A 23,558-nucleotide genomic window follows, 5' to 3' on the forward strand; every position below is an offset into this window, starting at 1 on the left:
AAAGACAGGCATACAGACTACACGGGCCCAGAGCACCCACTGGGGGAAAGACAGGCATACAGACTACACGGGCCCAGAGCATCCACTGGGGAAGGACAGGTGTGGCGCCCTGGGCAAGCCAGGACGTCACAAGCACTACACCAACACACCCCACACTACCGGTCAGGCACACCTAAGTCAAACAAAAACCCTTGTTGCCTCCCTCCAGGGGCTGATGTCCACACCAGGGGGTGGGCCAGGCGGTTGGTCCCGCCCACCGAGTACACAGTCCTGGAGGCGGGAAAAGAGGAGAGTGGAGTTTTAGAGTTGGAAGTGGAAGGAGTGAAGTGGTAAAGGAGCAGACAGAAAGTGGCCTGGGTGTGTGGCCCGGACGGAACAGCAAGGTTGGCAGACGGTGGTGACCGTCTGCAGGAGAGGCCTATTGGAGCTAGCCGTAAGGACAGTGGACGGGCGGTGGCCCGGCGGTACCGGACCGGTACGCAAAGAGAAGCCAGCACCATCCGGCAGAGGCTTACGGACCCCGACAAGGCTAGGAGTCGCCGTGCAATTTGTCAAATCCGTTAGCGAAGGGAACCTCCTGGGTTTCCCAGCAGCCAAGTCCCGACAGAAGGCAACAGTCCAACCGTTAGAGGGAAACACAGTCACCGCCAAGGCTAAAGTTCCCAGGGCCAGAGCCTGCGGGCAAAAGGGGCTCCTTCAGCAACCTTCAAGCTGGGGAGCGGGTTACCGGTGGGAACCCATTGGAACCGTCTACACTACACGGGTGCAGGGAAAGGCAGTCACCATCAACCTGCCGGGAGGAGAAACACCGCAGCAGTCTGTGGGACCCGTCCATCCAGCCGTTTGTTTTACAGGAGACTGTGTTTATCATTGGCTGAGTAAGTACCACCGTGCCGAGCGCAGCGTCCCCTCCTCCGCCCGCGACACAGGCACACACGGACTACGCGGGCCCAGAGCACCCACTGGGGGAAGGACAGGCACACACGGACTACACGGGCCCAGAGCACCCACTGGGGGAAGGACAGGCACACACGGACTACACGGGCCCAGAGCACCCACTGGGGGAAGGACAGGCACACACGGACTACACGGGCCCAGAGCACCCACTGGGGGAAGGACAGGCGTACAGACGACACGTGCAGCAGATCACTGGTAATAAGGACATTAGAACCTCAGAACACTGTTACAATAGTAGGTACAGGGAGGAGGCCATCGTTGCGCTCCACACAGATCCTTACCTTCTCTGCACTGTGCAGTGCTCCGCCATTGTATCGACAGGGGACCGGAAGTGCTAATGCACGTCAGTCACGACCGCTGGTGCCCGCCTCCTGAGGCACTTAACCCTTCCTGCAGCAAACACTGAGCAAAGAGACAACTCACATGTACTGGCCAAACATACATTCCCAGGAAAACACTGTGCGCCTGAGCCCGAGAGACAGAAGGAAAGGGGATAAAGGCGTAATGGAGCGCAGGAGCCCCGTATAGACAGCCGGAGAGCAGGGCTGACCGTCTGCTGCTTCCTGGCGACCAGGACGACCCTGTTGTTTGCATACAGTTAATCCCCAAGCGGTGTCCTGGTTCCGCCCCCATTACCCTTCTTTGTGTTATGATTGGCTCTTCTCGACAAGGGGCAGCGCCAAGCAGCAGCCAATCAGCGCAGTGTTGCTAGCTGCTCGCAGCTACGTATAGGTGGCTCCAGGTGTCACTTATGCGCGAGCTGCTTCAGTTGTGCTTGTGGAGAACTGCAGAGAGCTCAAATGCAGAGCTGGCTGGAAAGTGGCTGCAGCTGCGTGACCATTTCCACTCGGGACACTAGATAGCGTGTCGCTGGGCTCAGTAAGTGGCGGACGAGCTGGGCTTGTGTGCGTGTCTGTGTGGATGTGCACAGTGACAGGCGGCACGCAGAGCATGCTGGAGAGTGACAGCAAAACATGCGAGAAGAGTTCCAGCACAGTGAGCCGCCTCTGCAGAGGAAATGTCGCTCCGGTGCCAGCGCTGTGCGTCACTTGTGTGTGCAGATGTCACCTGCAGCGCTGGCGGCTCCGCTGTGGTCAGCTGTGGCGGATCACACCGGGGTTTGCGCCTCTGATGTCGCAGATCACATGGGTTGCACTGTAGATGTCGCAGATTGCCGCACCATGGTACACTGTAGATGTCGCAGATTGCCGCACCATGGTACACTGTAGATGTCGCAGATTGCCGCACCATGGTACACTGTAGATGTCGCAGATCACAGTAGGGTTTGCACTGTAGATGGCTGATCGCGGCTTGCACTGCAGATGTCGCTGATTATCGCGACATAACGCCCACCTGCAGGTGTCGGCTCCTGGCCCGGGCCCTGTTGTCTGGCTGGTTCGGTTCCTGTGGGGACATTAGGGGCCTGCTGTGCAGCAGAAGCCTGTGGTGGAGCTGCTCCATGTGGGCCTCGTATTTACCAACACTCCGGCATGGAGGAGGCGCCTGCCCTGCTGCTGTCACTGCTCCCAGTACTAAGTGCAGCGCTGCCCTCAGCAGACAGGCCGGGCTCTGCTTGGTTGCCATAGCAACATTGCCACATTTCCGCTAGTTTTAGTAAATGTGTTATGAAACGTGCATTTATTATTGGGTTACCGTGTGTGTATGTGTGTGTGTGTGTGTGTGTATGTGTGTGTGTGTGTGTGTGTGTGTGTGTGTGTGTGTGTGTGTGTGTTTCTTTTTATTATATGGGTCATTATAAACTTGAGTGGTTCAGTCTGATGTGTAGAAAACGGACGCACTGGAACGGAGCAGGCAGGTTAACCCTGACTTGTCCAGCATGTTTTTGTTCCTATGCTTCCATGACTGATGTGTGATGTCCTTTACTGTGGGCAGAAATTGTGGAGCATTGGGAAAAGGGTGGTGGGCCCCGGCGCTGCCACTGAGGATGGGTCCAAACCGGGAGGGTAAAAAAAGTCCTGCTCCGAAACGCGTTGCCAGTCACTTTCTTATCCCTCCAGTTTGGACCTGTTCTCAGTGGTTTCCAAGCCGAGATGCTGCTCACAAGACGTCTAGACACAAAACAGGCACACATGCAATAATGGATTGGGCCCATTGAATTGTAGAAGACCAAGTGCCAAGTATGAGCCTTTCAGACCGGCACAATGGCATGGTACTTCACGGGCAGCTGTGGCATCAGCATGGTCATTCGGCGCTCATTGCCGGCCAGTGTATATGTCTGGGTCACTTGGGCTACGCAGTCCCCAGCCTGTACATCATATTGGACAAGACCCATATGACCATGTTATTTCTGTGGCGGCCCGGTCATTGTGACTTTGTAAGCTGTGAGGCATCTGTGCTGCTTCTAGTGAAGACACCTCGATGGATGGCTGCTCGTAGGACACCAGACAGCCTATAGTGGATGTGTGGTGCACATTTTAGAAAAATGTAGCCAAGATTTTTGTTTTTTTTTCTCCCCGTCCCTTGAACCCCTGTGTGTTGGCCATCAGCAGACAATGTCTTCTGACCTCCCCTCCAGCCTGAAACCCCATCTATTTAGGTACACTGCTGTGGGTTATCCAGTGGCTCTGACTTCCACATGGGGAGTGAGTCGGTATTTTGGCTTTTGTCAATACTGTCTGTTCTTCTAATTAGGGCAGGTGAACAATGCCTTCACGGGATGCACATAACCTGGCAAACAGTAGGCTGTTCCTAATACCAGAACCCTCATAATCTGCAGGTGCATACCCCCATTAGTCTATCATACCTTCTAGAATTATCCCTGTAAAGCTGTCCCACCCCCAAACAAGCCTTTGGCTGAAATCGATCTTTACTGACCCCACACCCCCTCCTACTCATACTTTGTCTGGCGGAGCAAGCCATGTGTCCCGAATAAAAAGTCGGGGACGCCCTTGACTGTTCTTGACCAGTAGTAGATAAGACATCTTGACATTCCCGATTCATCCCTCCCTTCTGACCTCTCGAGGCAGATTTCCCACTGTAGAGTTGCAGTCGTCCTGATGGGTGCTTTCTGGATTGGTGATACATCAGACCCAGATCTTTCCACAAGTAAATCTTTATAACCTAGGCTCCTACCAATCTCTGGGTCAGGTAGGACTACAAGAGTATTACTGTCTCCCATAGTGTAGAAAGGAGGAAGAAATCGGGTTACATACATTTTCTCAATGTGTGATGTAGTAATCTGCTGTTCCCTCAAACACTTCTCAAAATGTGGTCAAATGCTTGCACCAATGTGACCAATTCACAGAAAGAAGTGCATGGGACTCTTGTAGGAAGGAGGCTCCCTACAAATCCTGAGGTGTGTAGGGGGGGCTAATTCTGTATAATTTACTAGGCATAATAGAATGTAGTCGTATGCAGTAGACTCTTCTTTGATCTTGGCCTCAAAAAGCAGAAAGTTTATCTATCCAGGCACTGAATGTCATTTTCTACACATAAGATAATGTAGTCGTCTTAACAATTCCTTTTAGGCCGGAGTCACACTTGCGAGAGACTCGCGCAAGTCTCGCATCGCCTCACCTGGCACGGCTGCACACTCTCCTGACAGGAGCGTCTCAGCTGCATAGAAATACATGCAGTCGACCCGCTCCTATCAGCAGAGCATGTGGCCGTGCCGGGTGATGCGATGCCAGATTTGCGTGAGTCTCTCGCAAGTGTGACTCCAGCCTTAGAAGGATCCTCCTAAATTAGGCTGACTACAGGGTGTACCACTGCAGGGACACCCAGGAATCATTGCACCCATGAGGGTGTCTGACAACAAGTGTAGCACACAGAAATAACTTCAATCTCATACATTCTTCTGCTTATGTAATGTGCAGACATGCATGCTGCTCACAGTGCTCTTAAAGGGACCGGTCAGGTCAATATGCACCCAGACCCACGAGCCGTTCTGGGTGCATATTGCTAATCCCTGCCTAACTGTCCCTGTATACACTAGCATAGATAAAGGGATCTATAGAAAGTGTTTATAAAGATTTTTTTATCTTATGCTAAGGGGACTAGGCCGAAGGACGTTATATCCCCCGACTAGTCCTCCCTCTTAGCATGATAGTACACCCACAGGGGTGTATTAACATTCTATTAAATTCATCACCACAAGCGGTGATGCGTGTACCTGTGTTTGCTGTGACTGCCAGGCACTTCCAGTCATGCACAGTAGACCTCTCTGAAGCCGGGACGCATACACCCAGCTTCATACTGCGCATGACTTGGAAGTGCCCAGCATTCGGAAGTGCGGTCACAGCAAACACAGGTACGCGTGGCACCGCTGGTGATTCTGAATAGAATGTTGGCACGCCCACAGGGGTGTACAAACATGCTAAGAGGGTAGACTAGTCGGGGAAGTCACACCCTTGGGACTAGTCCCTGGCCTCATTAGCATAAGATAAAAGATCTTTTGGAATAATCTTTCTAAAGATCCCTTTATCTATGCTAGTGTATACAGGGACGGTTAGGCAGGAATTAGCAATATACATCCAGAACTGCTCATGGTTCTGGGTACATATTATACCGGACAGATTCACTTTAAGTCTATGTGCACACACTGCGTTTTTGATGCAGGGTTTGTTTTTTTTTATTTTTGTTTTGTTTTCAGCTTTGTCACAAAACTGCATGCCTATCCTTATGTCAGCAAAGTCAATGAGAATCATGAACTGCTGTGCGCATGTTGCTTATTTTTTTTCCCTTGCAGATTTGGTGCAGAAAATAATCTGCAGCATGTTAATTCTTTCAACGTTTTTTCCATCCCAAATGCATGAAAAATGTATACAAAAAGCATTTTTTTTTTCTTCCAGTAGATGCAGATTTGGTGCAGAAATTTCTGTAAGGCCCCTTTCACACGTCAGTGATTCTGGTACGTTTGTGCTTTTTTTTAAACTTACCAGAATCACTGACATACGCAGACCCATTATAAGGAATGGGTCTGCTCACACATCAGTGATTTTTCACTGCACGTGTCTCCGTGCAGCGTACCCGCGTGTGCGTGATTGCCGCACGGAGACATGTCCATTTTTTTCTGGCATCACTGATGTCCCACGGACCACGCAGTGGTGTGGTCCGTGAAACACGTGCCAGAAAAAAACGTGCTTCCAAAATAAAAAGCATTTTAACTCACCCGGCTCCAGCGACGCTCTCTGCAGCCCGTTCTCCCTGCTGCTTCTAAGCCGGCTCATTACTGTCGCGCATATTCATGATGCACGACACAGCCGACCCGGAAGCAGCTGCTGCGGGGGTCAGCGCCGGCCGGATGCTGCACCGCGGGAGCGTTCAGCACCATGGAGAGCGGGAGCGGGCGCAGGTGAGTGAATCTCTAAGTGCAATCACGGAGAACGGAGCCCGGATTGCACTTAGACAACCCACGTGTGCCGTAATTCACGGCACACGGAGGGACATGTGCGTGTTTTACACGCCAGTGAAAAACGTCAGTGTTTTTCACTGACGTGTGAAACGGTCCTAACCAAATACTCAGCGTGCACACATAGCCTAAGGCGGTCAGAGTGCGCTTTTCTCTTAGCATTAAATGGAATCTCCCAGCAGTAGATTTTTGGTATGTAATATGAAGACAGCAGGAGATGGGGGCACAAACACAGATTTCAGAGATGTCATGTATCATGCTGTGTGCTCTTCTTTTGCTTAGAATAATTGTTCTATCATCAGCAGGTTATCACTTCCCAGATTACTGCTCAGGTACTTGCTAGTCTGACCATGGCCCCTCCTGTGATTTAGCAGCTCACTGTCACTATACAATGTACTCAGACAGCTGTGATTTTTGTAGGGTTAGCTTTCTGAGCTCTGCTACATCCAATAACTGTCACATCTGATGCACCCTGTAATCTAAGTGATACACCGTTGGATTTAGGATTTCTTTTACTACATTATGCTGCTCTCAGCAGGTTTTTGCTACCTCATCTAACAGATCCCTGTTAAATAGGTTCGAGAAATCCAGGGGAAAAAAAATACAGACGCTGCCATCAGAACCAAGCCACTGGTTCACAGTTAAAGGGAATCGGTCACCCCCCCCTTGACCGTTTTTAAACTCTTGCTATGGGCATACAGGTAATAGGATGGTAAAAGTAGTCTTACCTGTATGCCTCATAGTAGATGCTTTGTTCCAGAAATATAACTGTAGCTCACCATATGTAAATTATCCTACTGGGCGGTTGGTTCCAGGGAAGAAATCCCACTCATGCGCAGTAGTGTTCTTCAGCCTGAGTTAATACACCCCCTATTGAATCTTCGCATGCGCTGGTGAGTCAGCTCCACTTCTGTTATCGCTGTGCTGTTAAAAGGAGTCCTCCCGCCTACCCCCCTCTTCTATCCCCTTGCAAAATCGCCCAGGTATGTGTGTCCGCCTGCTTGACACCCCCACCCCAGCTAATTTGCAAATGGCGATGTAAATTTATATTTCTGGAACAAAGCATCCACTATGAGGCATACAGGTTAGGCTAGTTTCACACTTGCATTGAACGGCATCCGTTGCATTGCGTTGTGTGACGGATGCGTTGCATATGGTGGCGCAACGGATCGTACAAAGTGACGCAATCCGTTAGTTTTGTTTTTTTTTTTTTCTTCTTGTCTTTACACATCTGGGCATGCACAGTTGTGTAAAGACAGTTGCGTTAATGGAATCCGTCAAATGACGGGTTCTAATGGAATCCGCCACCATAGGCGTCCATTATAAAAACAACGGACGCCGACTGAATCCTGCTGGTTGTGTTTTGGTTTTTTTTATGCTTCGCCAAGCGCAAAAAAAGCTACATGCAGCGTTCCATCTGCCAGGTGGATGCAATGCAGCGTCGGCTGACTGATGCAACGCAAGACCATCCGTTGCTATCCGTAGTCAATAGAAGCCTATGAGGAATAAAACTGTTTCCTGCAACGGTTACCGTAATTCCTCAAGGTGGCGGATAGCAACGGATCCCGCACAACGCAAGTATGAAACTAGCCTTAGACTACTTTCAACATCCTATTACCTGTAAGCTCATAGTAATAGCTTGAAACTGTCAAAGGGGGTGACCAATACCCTTTAAAGGACTCGGTCAGCACAGAATGACTGTTCAAACCAAGTCCAGACGCTCAGTGCATGATGGGGCCAAACATCTTAGGTGCACCTTACGACCTGCTTGTGTTCCCTCAATCTCCATCCTCCCCTCGTCTTTCATTGGCTTTTATGACCTCACAGTGCCAGAGAAGGGATGAGATAGATGGGAAAACAATCAGGTGGGAAGGTGTATATAAATGTTTGGCCCCGCCATGTGCACCAAGCACCTGTACTTGGCTAGAACATTCATTCTGTGCTGACAGTCCCTTTAACTCATTCTATTGTCTGTCATATACTGTGATACATAGAGGCCGTGGGGGGAAAAAAAACAAACCTTCAAAATTAATAAAAATATATTACAAAAAAAAATATCCCTAAGTTGTTCATATTTAAAGTACTCCACCTCTCCTCTTAAAGGGGTCTTCTTTTAAGTAAACGGGGGCCTCAAATGCTTTAATTTGCGTAACAAAACAGGGTAGGTACTTTTTCTGACCGGGTATATCCGCCGCTGTGGCGGTGACCTTATGAGAGCCGCCAATCTCTGAGCTTAGCGGCTCGGCTGATGTACATGGCACTGTGGCTAGTAGATACAGATCCTGAAAGGAGAAGCCTCTTAATATTAATTCTATTAAATCTCTAATGTGGTATGTAAAAATGGATTATGCAGGGATTTTTTGTTGGTTTCCCTAAGCTCCTCCATCCATGCTGGGATTCTCGATCACACGCATGCACCACAGTAAGTATTCGGTCTGACCTGTTTTTCCAATACACGGAAGATAAAACCTGGATGACCACAAGCAGACACAGCTGGCAGATGTCCTCAAGGACAGAAAGCTGCACATTTTTCATGTTTGGTGTCTTCTGCCTCTGAATACTGACACTCCGCAGACAGAACATAATAAAGGTGTTCAAGGCCAAATGGAAGTTGAAATCTTTGTTTACTAGATAAAGGTCAAAGCTATAAATACCTGAATGGACACATTGCAGCCGATCCCTACATTGCAAACGAATATCATAGTCCATGTTTTGTTTTCTGTATGTCTCTAAAGGGAACCTGTCAATACGGCCGGTTGCCTCACTGCGAAGATCAGTGGCCACATTAAGGTTGTTTGCACTGTCTTCAATTACAGAAGATCTATTTAAAGGGGTTGTCCACTACTTGGACAACTCCTTCTAAAGCACCAAATTTGTCCCCATTAAAATCAAAAAGCTTATACCCCCTTCTCGTGCCAGCACTGTTCCACTCTGTGATGTCTGCACTCGCTCTCCTGGGGTTTACGGGATATTGTTACATCACACGAGCCTTGCACCCAATCGGCACTGGTTTCATTGACGCCACTTTCACACGTATCAAACATCAAGAGGAAGTTAATAGCCGTCAGCAGCTCTGATTTTCTCTTAATGTTCACCTCATCTGAAAGTGGAGAGAGTAAAGCTGGTGCTGACTGGGTACAGGGTTTGGGTGACGTAGCACTATCCCTAGGAGAGTGAGGGAAGATGCCACATGAACCCCAGGAGAGCGAGTGTAGACACTGCTGGAATGGCTTCAGCATCAGAGGTGAGTATAAGTGTTATTTCAAGGCCGGAGTCACACTTGTGAGAGACTCACGCTAGTCTCGTATCACATCACCTGGCGTGGCCACACACTCTCCTGACAGGAGCGGGTCGGCTGCATGTATTTCTATGCAGCCGAGACCCTCCTGTCCGGAGAGTGTGCGGCCATGCTGGGTGAAGCAGTGCAAGACTCGCGCGAGTCTCTCGCAAGTGTGACTCCGGCCTAACGGGGGCAAAAACTCCGATTGAGAAGGGGGTGTCCAAGTAGTGGACAAAAAAAGTGACTGTCCCATCTAACATCTTTGAACAGCTTCATTGACAGGTCTGTACACAAATGGAGAGGCATCGGTCTATCAAGTTGACATGGGAGGGGAAAAGCTGAAGGAGAACAACCCAGTGCAAGCCACTGTATTGCCTGGCTCTTTTAGTTTTTTTTGTTTACTCTTGATTCTTGTAATATTGTTTTTATAATGAGGTTGCCTTCAGTATTTCATTGTGCAAGGGTCTGTAACGACAAAAGCACAATAGGCTATGTTCACACTAGAAAAATGATTTTTCTTAAGAAATTTCTGAAGAGTGAAGGATTAGTGCACCTGCGTTTTCGGTGCGTTTTTGGTGCGTTTTTACCGCTGGTTGCTCCCTGCGTTATTGTGCCAATTATCTATGGCAAATAACGCAGTTAGCTGCAGAAAAGAAGTGACATGCTCATTCTTTTTCTTAAGAAAATCTACTGAAAGAATTTTCTTAAGAAAAAAACGCAGTGTGCGCACAGCTAATTTTTTTTGCCATAGGTTTTGCTGGGGAATGTCTGCAGAAAGGTTACAAGAATTTCTCAAGAAATTTCTGCAGCAAAAACGGACCCAAAAACGCAGGTAAAAAACGCAGTGTGTGAACATAGCCTAACTGTGTACAAATGGGAGAATGAGTGATGGAGTTGAGCGGCATAAAATACGTGGTGGCTCTACATCTATATTAGTAAATTCCATGTGACCAATTTTCAATCTGCACGGTCATTTCTAAAGCCCACTGCTAGGATGCCCCTGATGAACCCCTCCCTCATCATATGAGGGGAGAAATGCGTCGGGAAGAAACCCTTGAGTTGGACAGCAGCTATTGAGCGTAGTACCAGTTATCTATTACAATGGGCCATATTTTATTGTATCGCAGGTTAACAGGCATGTGTATGACGCCATTGCATTATTTTTAATACACAACCTGTCACACCAATATATGGGAGTTTGAAGACTATAGTTTCTGGATTGTGAAAGATTCAAGCTAAGTACTGTAGAATTTTTTTTCTGGGTAATTGCTATTGGGCAGCAATGGTTGTGGTACATCTGCAATTGGATATCTGCTACTGGGCACTGTTGGTTGTGGTGTATTGCAATTGGATATCATTGTACTATCGCACTGTATGTATATATGCCCTATACACAGTATAGCAGCACTTAATAGCAGCTGTGTAGGGCTTTTGGAGGGTTAGACGTTGTTGAGTGGGGGCGTCATATCGCTGGTCCCTAGAATGCCAACCTCTGGGTATCTCTCTCCCGGTTCTCCTCCCCATAGCCATCTTTTAACGATCGATGGTGTATGTTGTCTGTATACTGATTTTAAGACTAGGTAAACAAATTTTTTTAAGTGATTTTAAGTTTGTGTTTTTATTCTCATTTGGTTTATAAGGCTCCACAGTATGCAGATATCAAAAGAAAGGACACAATGGATCCAGTCCACGCTGCCGGCAATGCAATGAAGTTCAGCCCAGGGAGTGAATATACGGTATATTTAAAGGCCCCGTCACACTAAGCAACATCGCTAGCAACATCGCTGGTAACGAACAACTTTTGTGACGTTGCTAGCGATGTTGCTGTGTGTGACATCCAGCAACAACCTGGCCCCTGCTGTGAGGTCGTTGGTTGTTGCTGAATGTCCTGGGCCATTTTTTAGTTGTTGCTGTCCCGCTGTGAAGCACAGATCGCTGTGTGTGACAGCGAGACAGCAACAACTAATGTGCAGTGAGCAGGGAGCCAGCTTCTGCTGAGGCTGGTAACTAATGTAAACATCGGGTAACCAAGAAGCCCTGTCCTTGGTTACCCGATATTTACCTTTGATACCAGCCTCCTCCGCTCTCACTGTCAGTGCCGGCTCCTGCTCTGTGCACATGTAGCTGCAGCACACATCAGGCAATTAACCCGATGTGTGCTGTAACTAGGAGAGCAAGGAGCCAGCACTAAGCAGTGTGCGCTGCTCCCTGCTCTGTGCACATTTAGCTGCAGCACACATCAGGCAATTAACCTGATGTGTGCTGTAAGTAGGAGAGCAAGGAGCCAGCGCTCAGTGTGCGCTGCTCCCTGCTCTGTGCACATTTAGCTGCAGCACACATCGGGTTAATTAACCTGATGTGTGCTGTAACTAGGAGACTGGGGGCTGGTCACTGGTTGCTGGTGAGCTCACCAGCAACTCGTGTAGCCACGCTCCAGCGATCCCTGCCAGGTCAGGTTGCTGGTGGGATCGCTGGAGCGTCGCAGTGTGACAGCTCACCAGCAACCTCCTAGCAACTTACCAGCGATCCCTATCGTTGTTGGGATCGCTGGTAAGTTGCTTAGTGTGACTGGACCTTAAGTCTACGTGTTTTGAAGCCCACTGGCTGCTTTTATCATGCCTTTCCTTTTTGCTGGCCACAGCTCTGATGCTCACATAGATAAGTTATCAGCGTTGTGGCCAGCAAAAAAAAGCATGATAAAAGAAGCCAGTAGGTTTCGAAACGCGTAGACGTCAATAAACCGCATGTCCACCCCCTGGTCTGAACTGCATTGAATCGCTGACTGTGCAGACTACACCCATTGTCTCCTTTCTTTTGATCCCGGTCAGTATTTCTTGATGCTTGTAGTTCAGGCAGCATAAAACTGCTGATGCCTTTCCTTACATGTAATCAATGTATAGTGAATAGTAAAATGTAAAGGTGCATTATTAGCTTCATAGACATGAGTCATGTTCACTTAGGGCAAGACTCTAAGGGATAATTTTAAGTCATTAATATTGACACATGAACATTTTATTGGCCTGCATGATCCGGACTTATTGCTCTACAACATAAGCCGGCAACTTAATTGTATTGATGATTCTTCATTTAAAGCAATATCCAGTTGTGAATGTAAAGGATCACTTCTGACAAAAATTGCTACCCTGTGCTATTACTATAGCCGGAAGGGACAGAGAAATGCATGACGCGGGGCATCAACATATCAGAGCCAGAATTCATGTGCCATTTGCTGCCTCCTTCAATATTTCAGCTTTGCTTGAAGCATACCCTTAAGGCTGCTTTCACACCTCCATTTTTTCCTGTGCGGCACAATCCGGCGCTTTGCAGAAAAACCGCAACCGGGTTTTTTTTGCCGCCGGTTGCATTTTTTTTTGCATAGACTTACATTAGTGCCGTATTGTGCCGCATGGGCTTGCGTTCCATCCGGTTTTTGCCGCATGCAGCAGATTTAGCCGATGCGGCGGCCGTTTGGAACATTGCCTGGCACGTTTTTTTGTCCGGCAAAAAAACCCGCATGGCGCCGCATCCAGCCGATGCGGCGCGATTTGCAATGCATGCCTATGGACGCCGCATGTGGCGTCCTGCGGCAAACACTGCATCCGGCCGCCGCATGCGTTTTTTTCCACTGCGTATGCTCAGTAGCCTGCCACAAGCGGCAAAAACCAGACAGGCCGCATGTAAAAAAACTTATGCCAAGGATGCGGTTTTGTCGCCGCATCCGTTGCATAGGTTTTAGAGCCGGATTGGCCGGCTCTGCTAAAACCAGAGGTGTGAAAGCAGCCTAAAAGAGATCTGACAGTCTAATCTGAGACCACATAATGTAGGGGTAGACCCTGATTTCAGCATTGTGTCACTTAGGCCGGTTTCACACGTCCGGCTTTTCGCCGGATTCAGCGCACGCCAGAACAGTGTATACAGTACAATGGCAGCGCCGCAAATTCCGGGTCACATGCTCCAGTCACATGACAGCATGTGACCGGCGCTTGTCGCGCTGCCATTGTACTGTATACACTGTACTGGAGTGAGCCGAATCCGTCGAAAAGCCAGATGTGGGAAACTACCCTTACAGGGCTGCTTGTTGTAGTTTTGATAACATTTATTTATCAGTAGGAGATTATAACAAAATCTGCTACCATGTAGTCCACCATATTCATGAACTTTGCATAACCCCACCCCCCACTAATTGGCAACTTTCTGCCTATGCACAGTGTATGCAGAAATCTGTCAGTCAGAGGACTGGTCGATCTGCACAGATAAGTGATTTTAATCAAAAGAACAGAAAGGAAAAAAAAGTGATATGTCGCTGGAATCTGTGATTACCCCTACATTATGCTGATCTCAGCTGGAGTAGCAAAAACCTGGTAACAGATTCCCTTTTAAAACCTTTCCTTTAGGGTACGTCCTAAAAGAGCTCACCAAATCTCTAAAATGTTTTTAATGATGGAAACAGTCATAAATGGAGCCATTTCTATTCCAGAATTTTGCATTCATCGTCTTCATCTGTCCCCGACTTTTTGCTATCCAAGCGTGTAGAGGGATATGTAATCGAGACCATTTGCAAAGTTGCTTCATAGGAGCAATAAAAATGTGCTTATCGAACTCTAAATATTGTGAAGGTCCTTTTTCTTTTGCACGTAATAGAACAGAATCCTGTGGGACAGCTCGTTGGCTATTGAAAAACCTGTCCACATTTGTGGCATTATGGGATGTAATGCATTCGCGCAGTGTCTGACTCCTGACCACTGTTGGATCCCATTTAGCCATAGAAAGATAAGGAGAGTGCTCTAACTGCTGCTATCAGCAACTCCACCAGGACAATGAATAAATAAGCATATACATTAATAGTCTAAAGACAATAGATGGATTCAGACCATTTCATTACACGTCCCAGCGAGCATTGAATAAATTACATACAACATCACTTTGTTCTGTGTGGGTTTAAATAGTGCTACGGATCTCTTGTACTGCACAATGGAATGGATAATGGCCGATATGTCGTCTATGGCTTCAAGCAATGCATGAAAATGAGAGCGTCCCCATCATCGCAGCAGGCGCTCGCTGGTAAATAGAGCATATAGTAAGCCAAATGTAAGCTTAGCGGGAATGGCGCATAGTTGTTACATAAGCATTCATGGGGTGACCTTTTGTTTCTAGGTGTGTATGCAGTATAGGAGGTTTATAGCGTGTATATTACCGTAATTGTACTTGTATATTTGGATCCATTGGATTCAGCAGTTTTGAGATGACCGCTGTCCGGTTTTGAAACCCCTGTTTAAGGCTACATTCACATGACAGGACCTTTTTTTGCGGACCGCAAAAACGGAACTGTTTGGGGTGTTTGTTTTTTTTTGTTTTTTTTTTTTTCCATGGATGCATCCTTGTGACAACCGCATCCGTCCCGTTCCGTATATGGTCCATGTGTCATCCGTGTGACCTCCGTCTTTTGGGGGTTTTTGAGGACCGCAAAAAAACGGAATTGGAGTTAGATGCAGTCCAGGGTATCTGACCAGATGCTGGTCCCCATATAAAGTCTAAGAGGAACAGAATCCAGGGCAAAGGGGTAGGAGCAATATTCACCTGAGCTTGGTGACCATATCCTTAGATAAACCTTGAAAAAAGCATTATGCTGAAACTTTGGTTTATGGATATTAAAATAAATACGGTATATTTTTGTCTGCAACAATCTTTCTCTTGAAAAAAATGTTTGTGTATGGGATCCTACCTATGATTATTATATTTTCCCACACATACCCTCAATTTGTTTGGCGAACACAAGATAATCTTAGTGATGCAACCAATCACAGCCACCAGTGGCAGATCTATATCGTACAATAAATAATTAAAAAAAAAAAAAACACCATGCGGTTCCCCCCCACCACCAAATTTGACATCAGCCAAGTGAGCCTCACAGCTGCTGGCTGGTATTCTCAGGCTGGGGAGACCCATGTTATTGGGAGCCCCCGACAGCCTAGGAATATCAGCCGGCCGCAATTGCCGCATCCATTAGATGCGACAGTCCAGGGACTTAACCCAGCTCATCCCGTTGCCCTGGTGCGGTGGCAATCTGGGTAATATATGGGGTTGATACCAGATGTGTAATGTCACCTGGCATCAAGCCCAGAGGTTGTAGTGTCATGGCGTCAATCAGATACCCAACATCACTAACCCAGTCAATAATAAAAGAAAAATAGACGATAAACACATTTTTATCTGAAAAATCACTCCCCAAAACATTCCCTTTTTCACCAATTTATTGGGAAAAAAGAAAAATCCTGGTTTGGCGTAATCCAATAAGGGGGTCCCATGACGATCCATACTCGCTGTCCCAGTCAATGAAGAACAGAATGTTCCCCATTGACTGGGAGAGCAGTGCAGTGACCTCAGGAATTCATCCCCGCAGGTAATGAACTTTACTAACCTCCTGACGGCAACTCATCATCCCACCCCCCCCCCCCCACCCCCGCGGCTGCTCGCACACTGCAGTGCAGGCAGATGCTGACACACTAACGCGGGAACGAGCACCTGACGGAAGTGCTTCTGCCTCATGTCAGTAGGTCCGCAAAAAACAGGAACTGACTTGGACAAACAAAACTGTCATGTGAATGAGCCCTAAGACTCAACCGCGTTTAAGTGTAGTATCTGGAATAATTGGCCTCTGTCAGATCTCAGCCATTTTGGTACCCTTGGATATTGCCAATTAGGCTGTCCTATTATTTGTGATCATTCATTATGTCTCTATAACGTAACGACTGCGTTCACTGTCCTACTAAAATCTACTTCTGTTTTTTTTCTTTATTTTTCCAGGTGGTTGAGATATTTGCCGCCTGTTTCTGGACAACCTGTAACAATTAGTGTTTCCTTCAGCGTGTGGAGCCTGCCCCCACACCCGTAACCTGCCAAACCACGGCCTTTACCTGCGTCTTCCGGTGTTTCCCGTGCGATCCTTCCTGCGGGAGCGCCTCGTGGGCCACTCCAGAGTTTACTCAGCGTTCAGTGGCTCCAATGGTGAAAATGACAAGGTCCAAAACGTTTCAGGCCTACCTGCCATCCTGCCATAGAACATACAGCTGCATTCATTGCAGAGCTCACCTGGCAAACCACGATGAGCTTATTTCAAAGGTAAAACAGCTTTTCTACTTCTGAAACTCCTCGAATGATCTCTCCCACATTTACTATATTGTATATCTGGCAGGAATGATGCGAGTGATGTCAATCTATGTACTGCGCTGCAGAATATGTTGGTGGCATGCTACATAAATGAAGGAAAATGGATGAATAGAATTTCTGCCCTTAGGCTCTCAGGTGCTGGCTGATTTCCATATTAAACTTCTATACTTGTGTTGTGCTATGCTAAAGAACTTTAATTTGCTTCTGCCACTATTATTTTCGCTGTGATGTATGGCCTGTTTGTATTACTGGCTTTTCCAACATCAAATATGAGAACAGCGACCTATTCCTGTAAACTTATAAATGTTTGCTTGCAAAGATGTGGTTAATCTGCAAGTAAATAGGTGTTTTAACCCTATGTACCCAGCTACCTGGAAGAGCAGCTACAGGGAGAAACAAAGTTTTTTTTTTTTTGTTTTTTTTTTTGTTTTTTTTTTTTTATTCTCCATGCAGCTGCTCAGTTCCAGTCAAGTCGTTGCAGGGAGCGGTTAGTCACCTCTTACTACATGAGTGCGCTATAATCAATCCCTGGCTCAATGATGGATATGTTGCACACTGCAGAGCAGTCTGTGAGCAAAATACACTGCTTCTACAGTATGCCCTTGGAACTCCAAATTAATAAGATTTGTTTTTATAAGCACTTGGAGAAATCCATACAGCACATCCAAGCATGGTGTACTGAGAATCTCTGCTGTATTATATCATGTGACCAGCTTATATAGTACCTCAAACAAGCTGTGTGTGTTGCGCGGTTTGTGTGGGGTGTGTGTGTGTTTTGGGGGGAGGTATGTTTTGTGCAATGTGTGTGTTGTGCGGTATGTGCGTATATTTGTGTGTGCCGCGCTGTTTGGGTGTTGGGTGTGTGTGTGTGTGTGTGTGTGTGTGTGTGGTTCCCAGTGTGTGTGTGTGGTGTGTTTTTGGGGCGAGGTGTGCACCCTCCATCCCCCATGCAGCGCACCCCCCATCGTGCTCCATCCCCCATGCTGCGCACCCCCCCATCGTGCTCCATCCCCCATGCTGCGCACCCCCCCATCGTGCTCCATCCCCCATGCTGCGCACCCCCCATCGTGCTCCATCCCCCATGCTGCGCACCCCCATCGTGCTCCATCCCCCATGCTGCGCACCCCCCATCGTGCTCCATCCCCCATGCTGCGCACCCCCCATCGTGCTCCATCCCCCATGCTGCGCACCCCCCATCGTGCTCCATCCCCCATGCTGCGCACCCCCCATCGTGCTCCATCCCCCATGCTGCGCACTCCCCATCGTGCTCCATCCCCCATGCTGCGCACTCCCCATCGTGCTCCATCCCCCATGCTGCGCACTCCCCATCGTGCTCCATCCCCCATGCTGCGCACTCCCCATCGTGCTCCATCCCCCATGCTGCGCACTCCCCATCGTGCTCCATCCCCCATGCTGCGCACTCCCCATCGTGCTCCATCCCCCATGCTGCGCACTCCCCATCGTGCTCCATCCCCCATGCTGCGCACTCCCCATCGTGCTCCATCCCCCATGCTGCGCACTCCCCATCGTGCTCCATCCCCCATGCTGCGCACTCCCCATCGTGCTCCATCCCCCATGCTGCGCACTCCCCATCGTGCTCCATCCCCCATGCTGCGCACTCCCCATCGTGCTCCATCCCCCATGCTGCGCACTCCCCATCGTGCTCCATCCCCCATGCTGCGCACCCCCCCATCGTGCTCCATCCCCATGCTGCACACCCCCCATCGTGCTCCATCACCCAAGCTGCGCACTCCCCATCGTGCTCCATCCCCCATGCTGCGCACCCCCCATCGTGCTCCACAGTCACACATCAGACAGTATACACGCACACATCTGATCGCATACACTCACACACACACCCCACTTCTCCCTGTGCCCACCGTTGGGCGGTCCCAGCAGCTGTGCTGCACATCCGATCACACACACACACACACACACACACACACACACACACACACTGACGATATCGCACATACGTGCTCACCGCTCACACAATCACAACATCCGGAGATACCACATGCTTCCGGCCATGTGATCCTCCGGCAGGTCCTGGAAGGTCACTGCACGCACAGGATCGCCGCCGAGAAGCAAGCGATATCACGGGATGTGAGTGTGTGGATGCGATCTGATGTGTGTGTGTGAGGTGTGTGAGAGAGTGAGTCTGATCTGGTGTGTGTGTGTGTGTGTGTGTGTGTGTGTGTGTGTGTGTGTGTGTTCCGCCGCTGCAGGACCTTGATGCGCTCACCTCGGGGCGAGCGGCCAATCTGTGCGGGGGGGCGGAGGCGAGGCGAGCGGCCAATCCGTGAGGCCGAGCGGCCAATCCGTGCGGGGGGGCGGGGCCATGGCGAGCCTAGCGGCCAATCCGCTGTTTGTCACCGTAAGGGCACAATTTTGGAGCAAGACAGACAGACTCAGACAGAATAAGGCAATTATAGATATATATAGATAGGGATATATAGATGTTGTGTGTAGTTGCCAAGTGTTTGTGTAGGGCACTGTAAATGATCTGGGTGTGTGTGTGTGTGTGTGTGAGAGCGGTGTTGTTTATGTGTTGCGTTGTGTGTGTTGCGTTGTTTGTGGAGCGCTGTGTCTGCAGTGTTGTCTGTGTGTAATGCGGTGTGTGTTGCGCAGTTTATGTGGGTGTTGGGTGCGTGTGTGTTTTGGGGAGGAGGTATGTTTTGTGCAATGTGTGTGTGTGTGTGTGTGTGTGTGTGGTGCGGTATGTGCGTATATTTGTGTGGGTGTCTGTGTAGGGGGGTGTTTGTGATTCTGTGTGTGTGTGTGTGTTTTGGGGGGGTGTGTGTGTGTGCATCCCCCATGCTGCGCACCCCACATCGTGCTCCATCCCCCATGCTGCGCACCCCACATCGTGCTCCATGCCCCCATGCTGCGCACCCCACATCGTGCTCCATGCCCCCATGCTGCGCACCCCACATCGTGCTCCATGCCCCATGCTGCGCACCCCACATCGTGCTCCATGCCCCATGCTGCGCACCCCACATCGTGCTCCATCCCCCCCCAGAATCCTGTGAAAAAACGGATCAGTTGCGTCCGTTACATCCGCTGTGCGTCCGTTTTTTGACGGATCAGTCATGATCCGTCTGTGTTTGGGACAGCCCAGTGGGCGTGCCAAACATGCTGGGCATGCTCAGTAGAGCATGACGGAATCCTGCGCTGGATTCCGTTGTAAAACGGATTACAACGGAATCCTGCACCATAGACATGCATTACAAGCTTGGCGGATCGCGACGGATTCCTGCGCGGTGCGTTGTTTTCAACGGCCCGAAAAACGTTACATTCTGCGTTGCTCCCCGCTCGGCGGTCAGTCAAAAACGACGGACCGCGACGCAGCGGATGCAACGCAGGGTCATCAGTCGCAATCCGTCGCTAATATAAGTCTATGGGGAAATACAGGATTCCTGCAAAATATTTTGCAGGGTACCGTAATTCCCCAAGGCGACGGATTGTGACTGATGCAAAACACAGGATGTGTGAACTTAGCCTAAGACTGTTTCCTAGAAGTCTACTAAAACTGGGCACTATAGCTAGGCTACATTCTGAGAAGTGACTTTGGAGAACCCAACCATACCCTTCACGGCTATGTGCCCACGGGACAATGTACCTGCGGATATATCCGCAGGTTTCCCACAGCATCTCCCCGGAATCCGCAGCTATCCATGGCTGCGGGATTCCAGCAAAATATCTGCGGAAAACCTGCGGATATTCATGCGACTTACCTGCGGAAGTCCTGGCCTCTATCTCCATAGTGGAGAGCCGAGATTTCCACAGCTATTTCCACAGGAATAATTGACATGCAGTTACGTGCGGCTGCAGGACATCCGCAGCATATTCCGCAGCCGCACATACCGCAGCATTGACACAGCACTCCCCATGTCCCATACGATAACATGGAGAGTGTCTGTACATGCTGAAACCTGCGGATTTATCTAGAAAATCCAGATAAATCAGCAGGTACAGAGTCCCATGGGCAAATAGCCTACTAGGCCAGCATCCACATCAATACTTTTTCATAGCCGTTCAGAGCAATTTTGACCGTTTTTATATTTAAATTTTAATTTTTTTTATTTTTTTTTTTCTACGTAGTTTTTCATCACTACTAGAACTATTTGTACATAACTTTCTAAAGAGCACTTCTATAATTGGAACTTTCAGTATTTTTTTATTTTTTTTTATTGTTTTCTTGATTATTTATTATTTTTTTTTTTTTATTACATATTAGTAATCTTGCCATTTTTAACCTGCCTACCAGAGCTATTTTATCTTTTTTCAGCAGACTCCTTATCAGCAGAGGCAGGATTGACCATGACAGGCAACACCTGTAAACTCAGCTGATAACACCGTATTCAATATCGGTATGTCACACTTGACCCTGTCCATTCACAGTGGCCTTTTGCACACGCTCATTAGAATCTACAACTACTGACCACTGTGGCTAATGTACATGTGAATTTACGGAACTAGAAGTTAGTTTTAAATACAATTCCCAGTGGCCATTATGAAAATTTAATTTCCATTTTAAAAACAGATTGTGCAAAGAAAAACACCTTGCAAACAATGCCTTTTAATCTAATCAATAAGTAATACTGTAGGCACTAAACAATAGTAGACCCTATCCGTGAATTCCGTTGGCATATAAAAAGGTGGGGTTTTTTTTTCTGGGGTGGGGTATAAAGTTGCACTAATATTTTCACTACATGGGTGTTTTTCAGCTGTTGGTGTACCTTTTTTGGGCCATTCGTATGTATTAAAGTGGACAATGTCCTTGCTGACCATTCCCACTGGGCCACTTGACATCTACAATATTTCATTAAATTTCCTGCCTTTAAGTACATTGATAAGACAAGACTAATACAATAAAGCAGTCCTCCAATCTATCAATTTCTGATGTATCGCCACCACACCTGGTGCTCCCTGCTAATGTGGCTCTTTGTTTTCATGGCCAAAATGACTGTTAGTGTCATAGGAAGGGCTGTGGAAATCCTGAAACAAGGATCCACTGCAATAGTATGAACATGGCGCCATTGTCATCTGGACTAGTCCAACCAACAGAAGGAGGGCACCAGGTATTATCTATGAATTTGTGATTTATAGTAATCTGGACTAGCCCTGATGACTTTGGTGCTATGTGAAACCATGGTTCAGGCTTTCCATAGCATTATCCATGCCACTGTAGCAGCCATTGTGGACAATAAAATAATGGGCTACACAGTAGAAGGTACCAGGTATGGTGATTTTATACATTAGAATTCTAAAGTCAAATAGTGTCAGGGTTGCATGTTTGTGTGTGTGTGTGTGTGTGTGGGGGGGGGGGGTGAGGAGTACATCAGCCCAATAAGGGACGCATTGCTGGGATCAGTCTCTGCCCCTATATTATGCTGCTCTCAGATTACATAGCAAAAACTTGCTGACAGATTCAGTTTATGCAAGCTTAAAAATCATTCTAGGCAGCTTGTCCATGTAAACCGGACACGTGCTGCCGATAACACTGGTATACTGTGCGCACTGAAGATAATTTTCATCCATTGTTCTGCACACATTGACGTGTGGTTGGCCTGTTTGGCAGTCATTATATTGATTAACCAATAGTTGATTAAAGGGAACCAAGCACCAGGATTTTTGTATATAACCTAAAGCCAGTACATTCCTGCTTGTCTCTTATTCCGTCCTCTAGACTTATCTGAAACTGCTAAATACTGTACACCAGAGGGACAACCAGTAAAAATCAACCGGTTCAATTAAAGGTGCATTTACACTGGCCGATTGAGGCCAATAAAGGGAACCAATCACCAGGATTTTCGTATATAACCTAAAGCCAGTGCTATACTGGCACTATCAGGCTGATTCTATACATACCTTTAGTGGGCAGCTCAGATGTTTAGGTTTTGAAATCCAAGAAAGTAAAGTTTGTAAAATCCGCAGTTTTTTGAGTGACAGTAGCTGAGGGTCAGATAATAGCTGGGAGGTTATTCAGTTATCCCCTCCCCCTGTTACAATTAGCATAAGTATTATACAAGCGATTTTTGACTTGCAGGACCTGTACTGAGGTCATACCCATGTGACCAGAAGGGGCGGGCCCTCAACCAACAGAAAAATGTTGCTTCCTGGTATAAGCTTTGGCTGAGGCCCAGCCCCTTCGGGTAACATGGGTATGACCTCAGTACAGGTCCTGTAAGTCAAAAATTAAATCGCTTGTATAATACTTATGCTAATTCTAACAGGGGGATGGGATAACTGAATAACCTCCCAGCTATTATCTGATCCTCAGCTGCTGTCACTCAAAAAGCTGCAGATTTTATAAACTTTACTTTCTTGGATTTCAAAACCTAAACATCTGTGCTGACCACTACAGGTATGTATAGAATTAGCTGGATAGTGCCAGTATAGCACTGGCTTTAGCTTATATCCGAAAATCCTGGTGATTGGTTCCCTTTAATGGCCTCAATCGGCCAGTGTAAATGCACCTTTAATTGGACCGGTTGATCTTTATTGGTCGTCCTCTGGTGTACAGTATTTAGCTGTTTCAGATAAGTCTAGAGGACTGAATAAGAGATAAGCAGGAATGTGCTCTGATCACATACAGACCATGATTAATATCAGTTTGTCTCTGCAGTTCTTGCTGCAACAAAATCTCCTGTGCAAGCATGGTTTATAGCCGCTAAAAATAGCCCAAAATGAAATGCACGACCGAGCCAGCAGAAATGTGGAGAAAAAGGCTCGGAAACTTTGACTTATGCTAAATAAAGTCTAGGCTTATTCTCTGGA

General features: G+C 47.9%; 1 protein-coding gene across 1 annotated transcript in view; it reads left to right on the plus strand.

The window, feature by feature from the left end:
• Window positions 1-1,722: 1,722 nt before the first annotated feature.
• Window positions 1,723-23,558, plus strand: part of YPEL2 (yippee like 2) — an 85,438-nt gene continuing 63,602 nt past the window's right edge. Inside the window, exons 1-2 of the mRNA XM_075336223.1 lie at window positions 1,723-1,836; window positions 16,413-16,727. Of these exons, the coding sequence (XP_075192338.1) occupies window positions 16,611-16,727 (117 nt within the window). The 5' untranslated portion in view covers window positions 1,723-1,836; window positions 16,413-16,610. The remainder of the gene's footprint in view (window positions 1,837-16,412; window positions 16,728-23,558) is intronic.

Source organism: Anomaloglossus baeobatrachus, chromosome 2 (assembly GCF_048569485.1).
Source record: "Anomaloglossus baeobatrachus isolate aAnoBae1 chromosome 2, aAnoBae1.hap1, whole genome shotgun sequence".
NCBI classification, from domain to species: Eukaryota; Metazoa; Chordata; class Amphibia; order Anura; family Aromobatidae; genus Anomaloglossus; species Anomaloglossus baeobatrachus.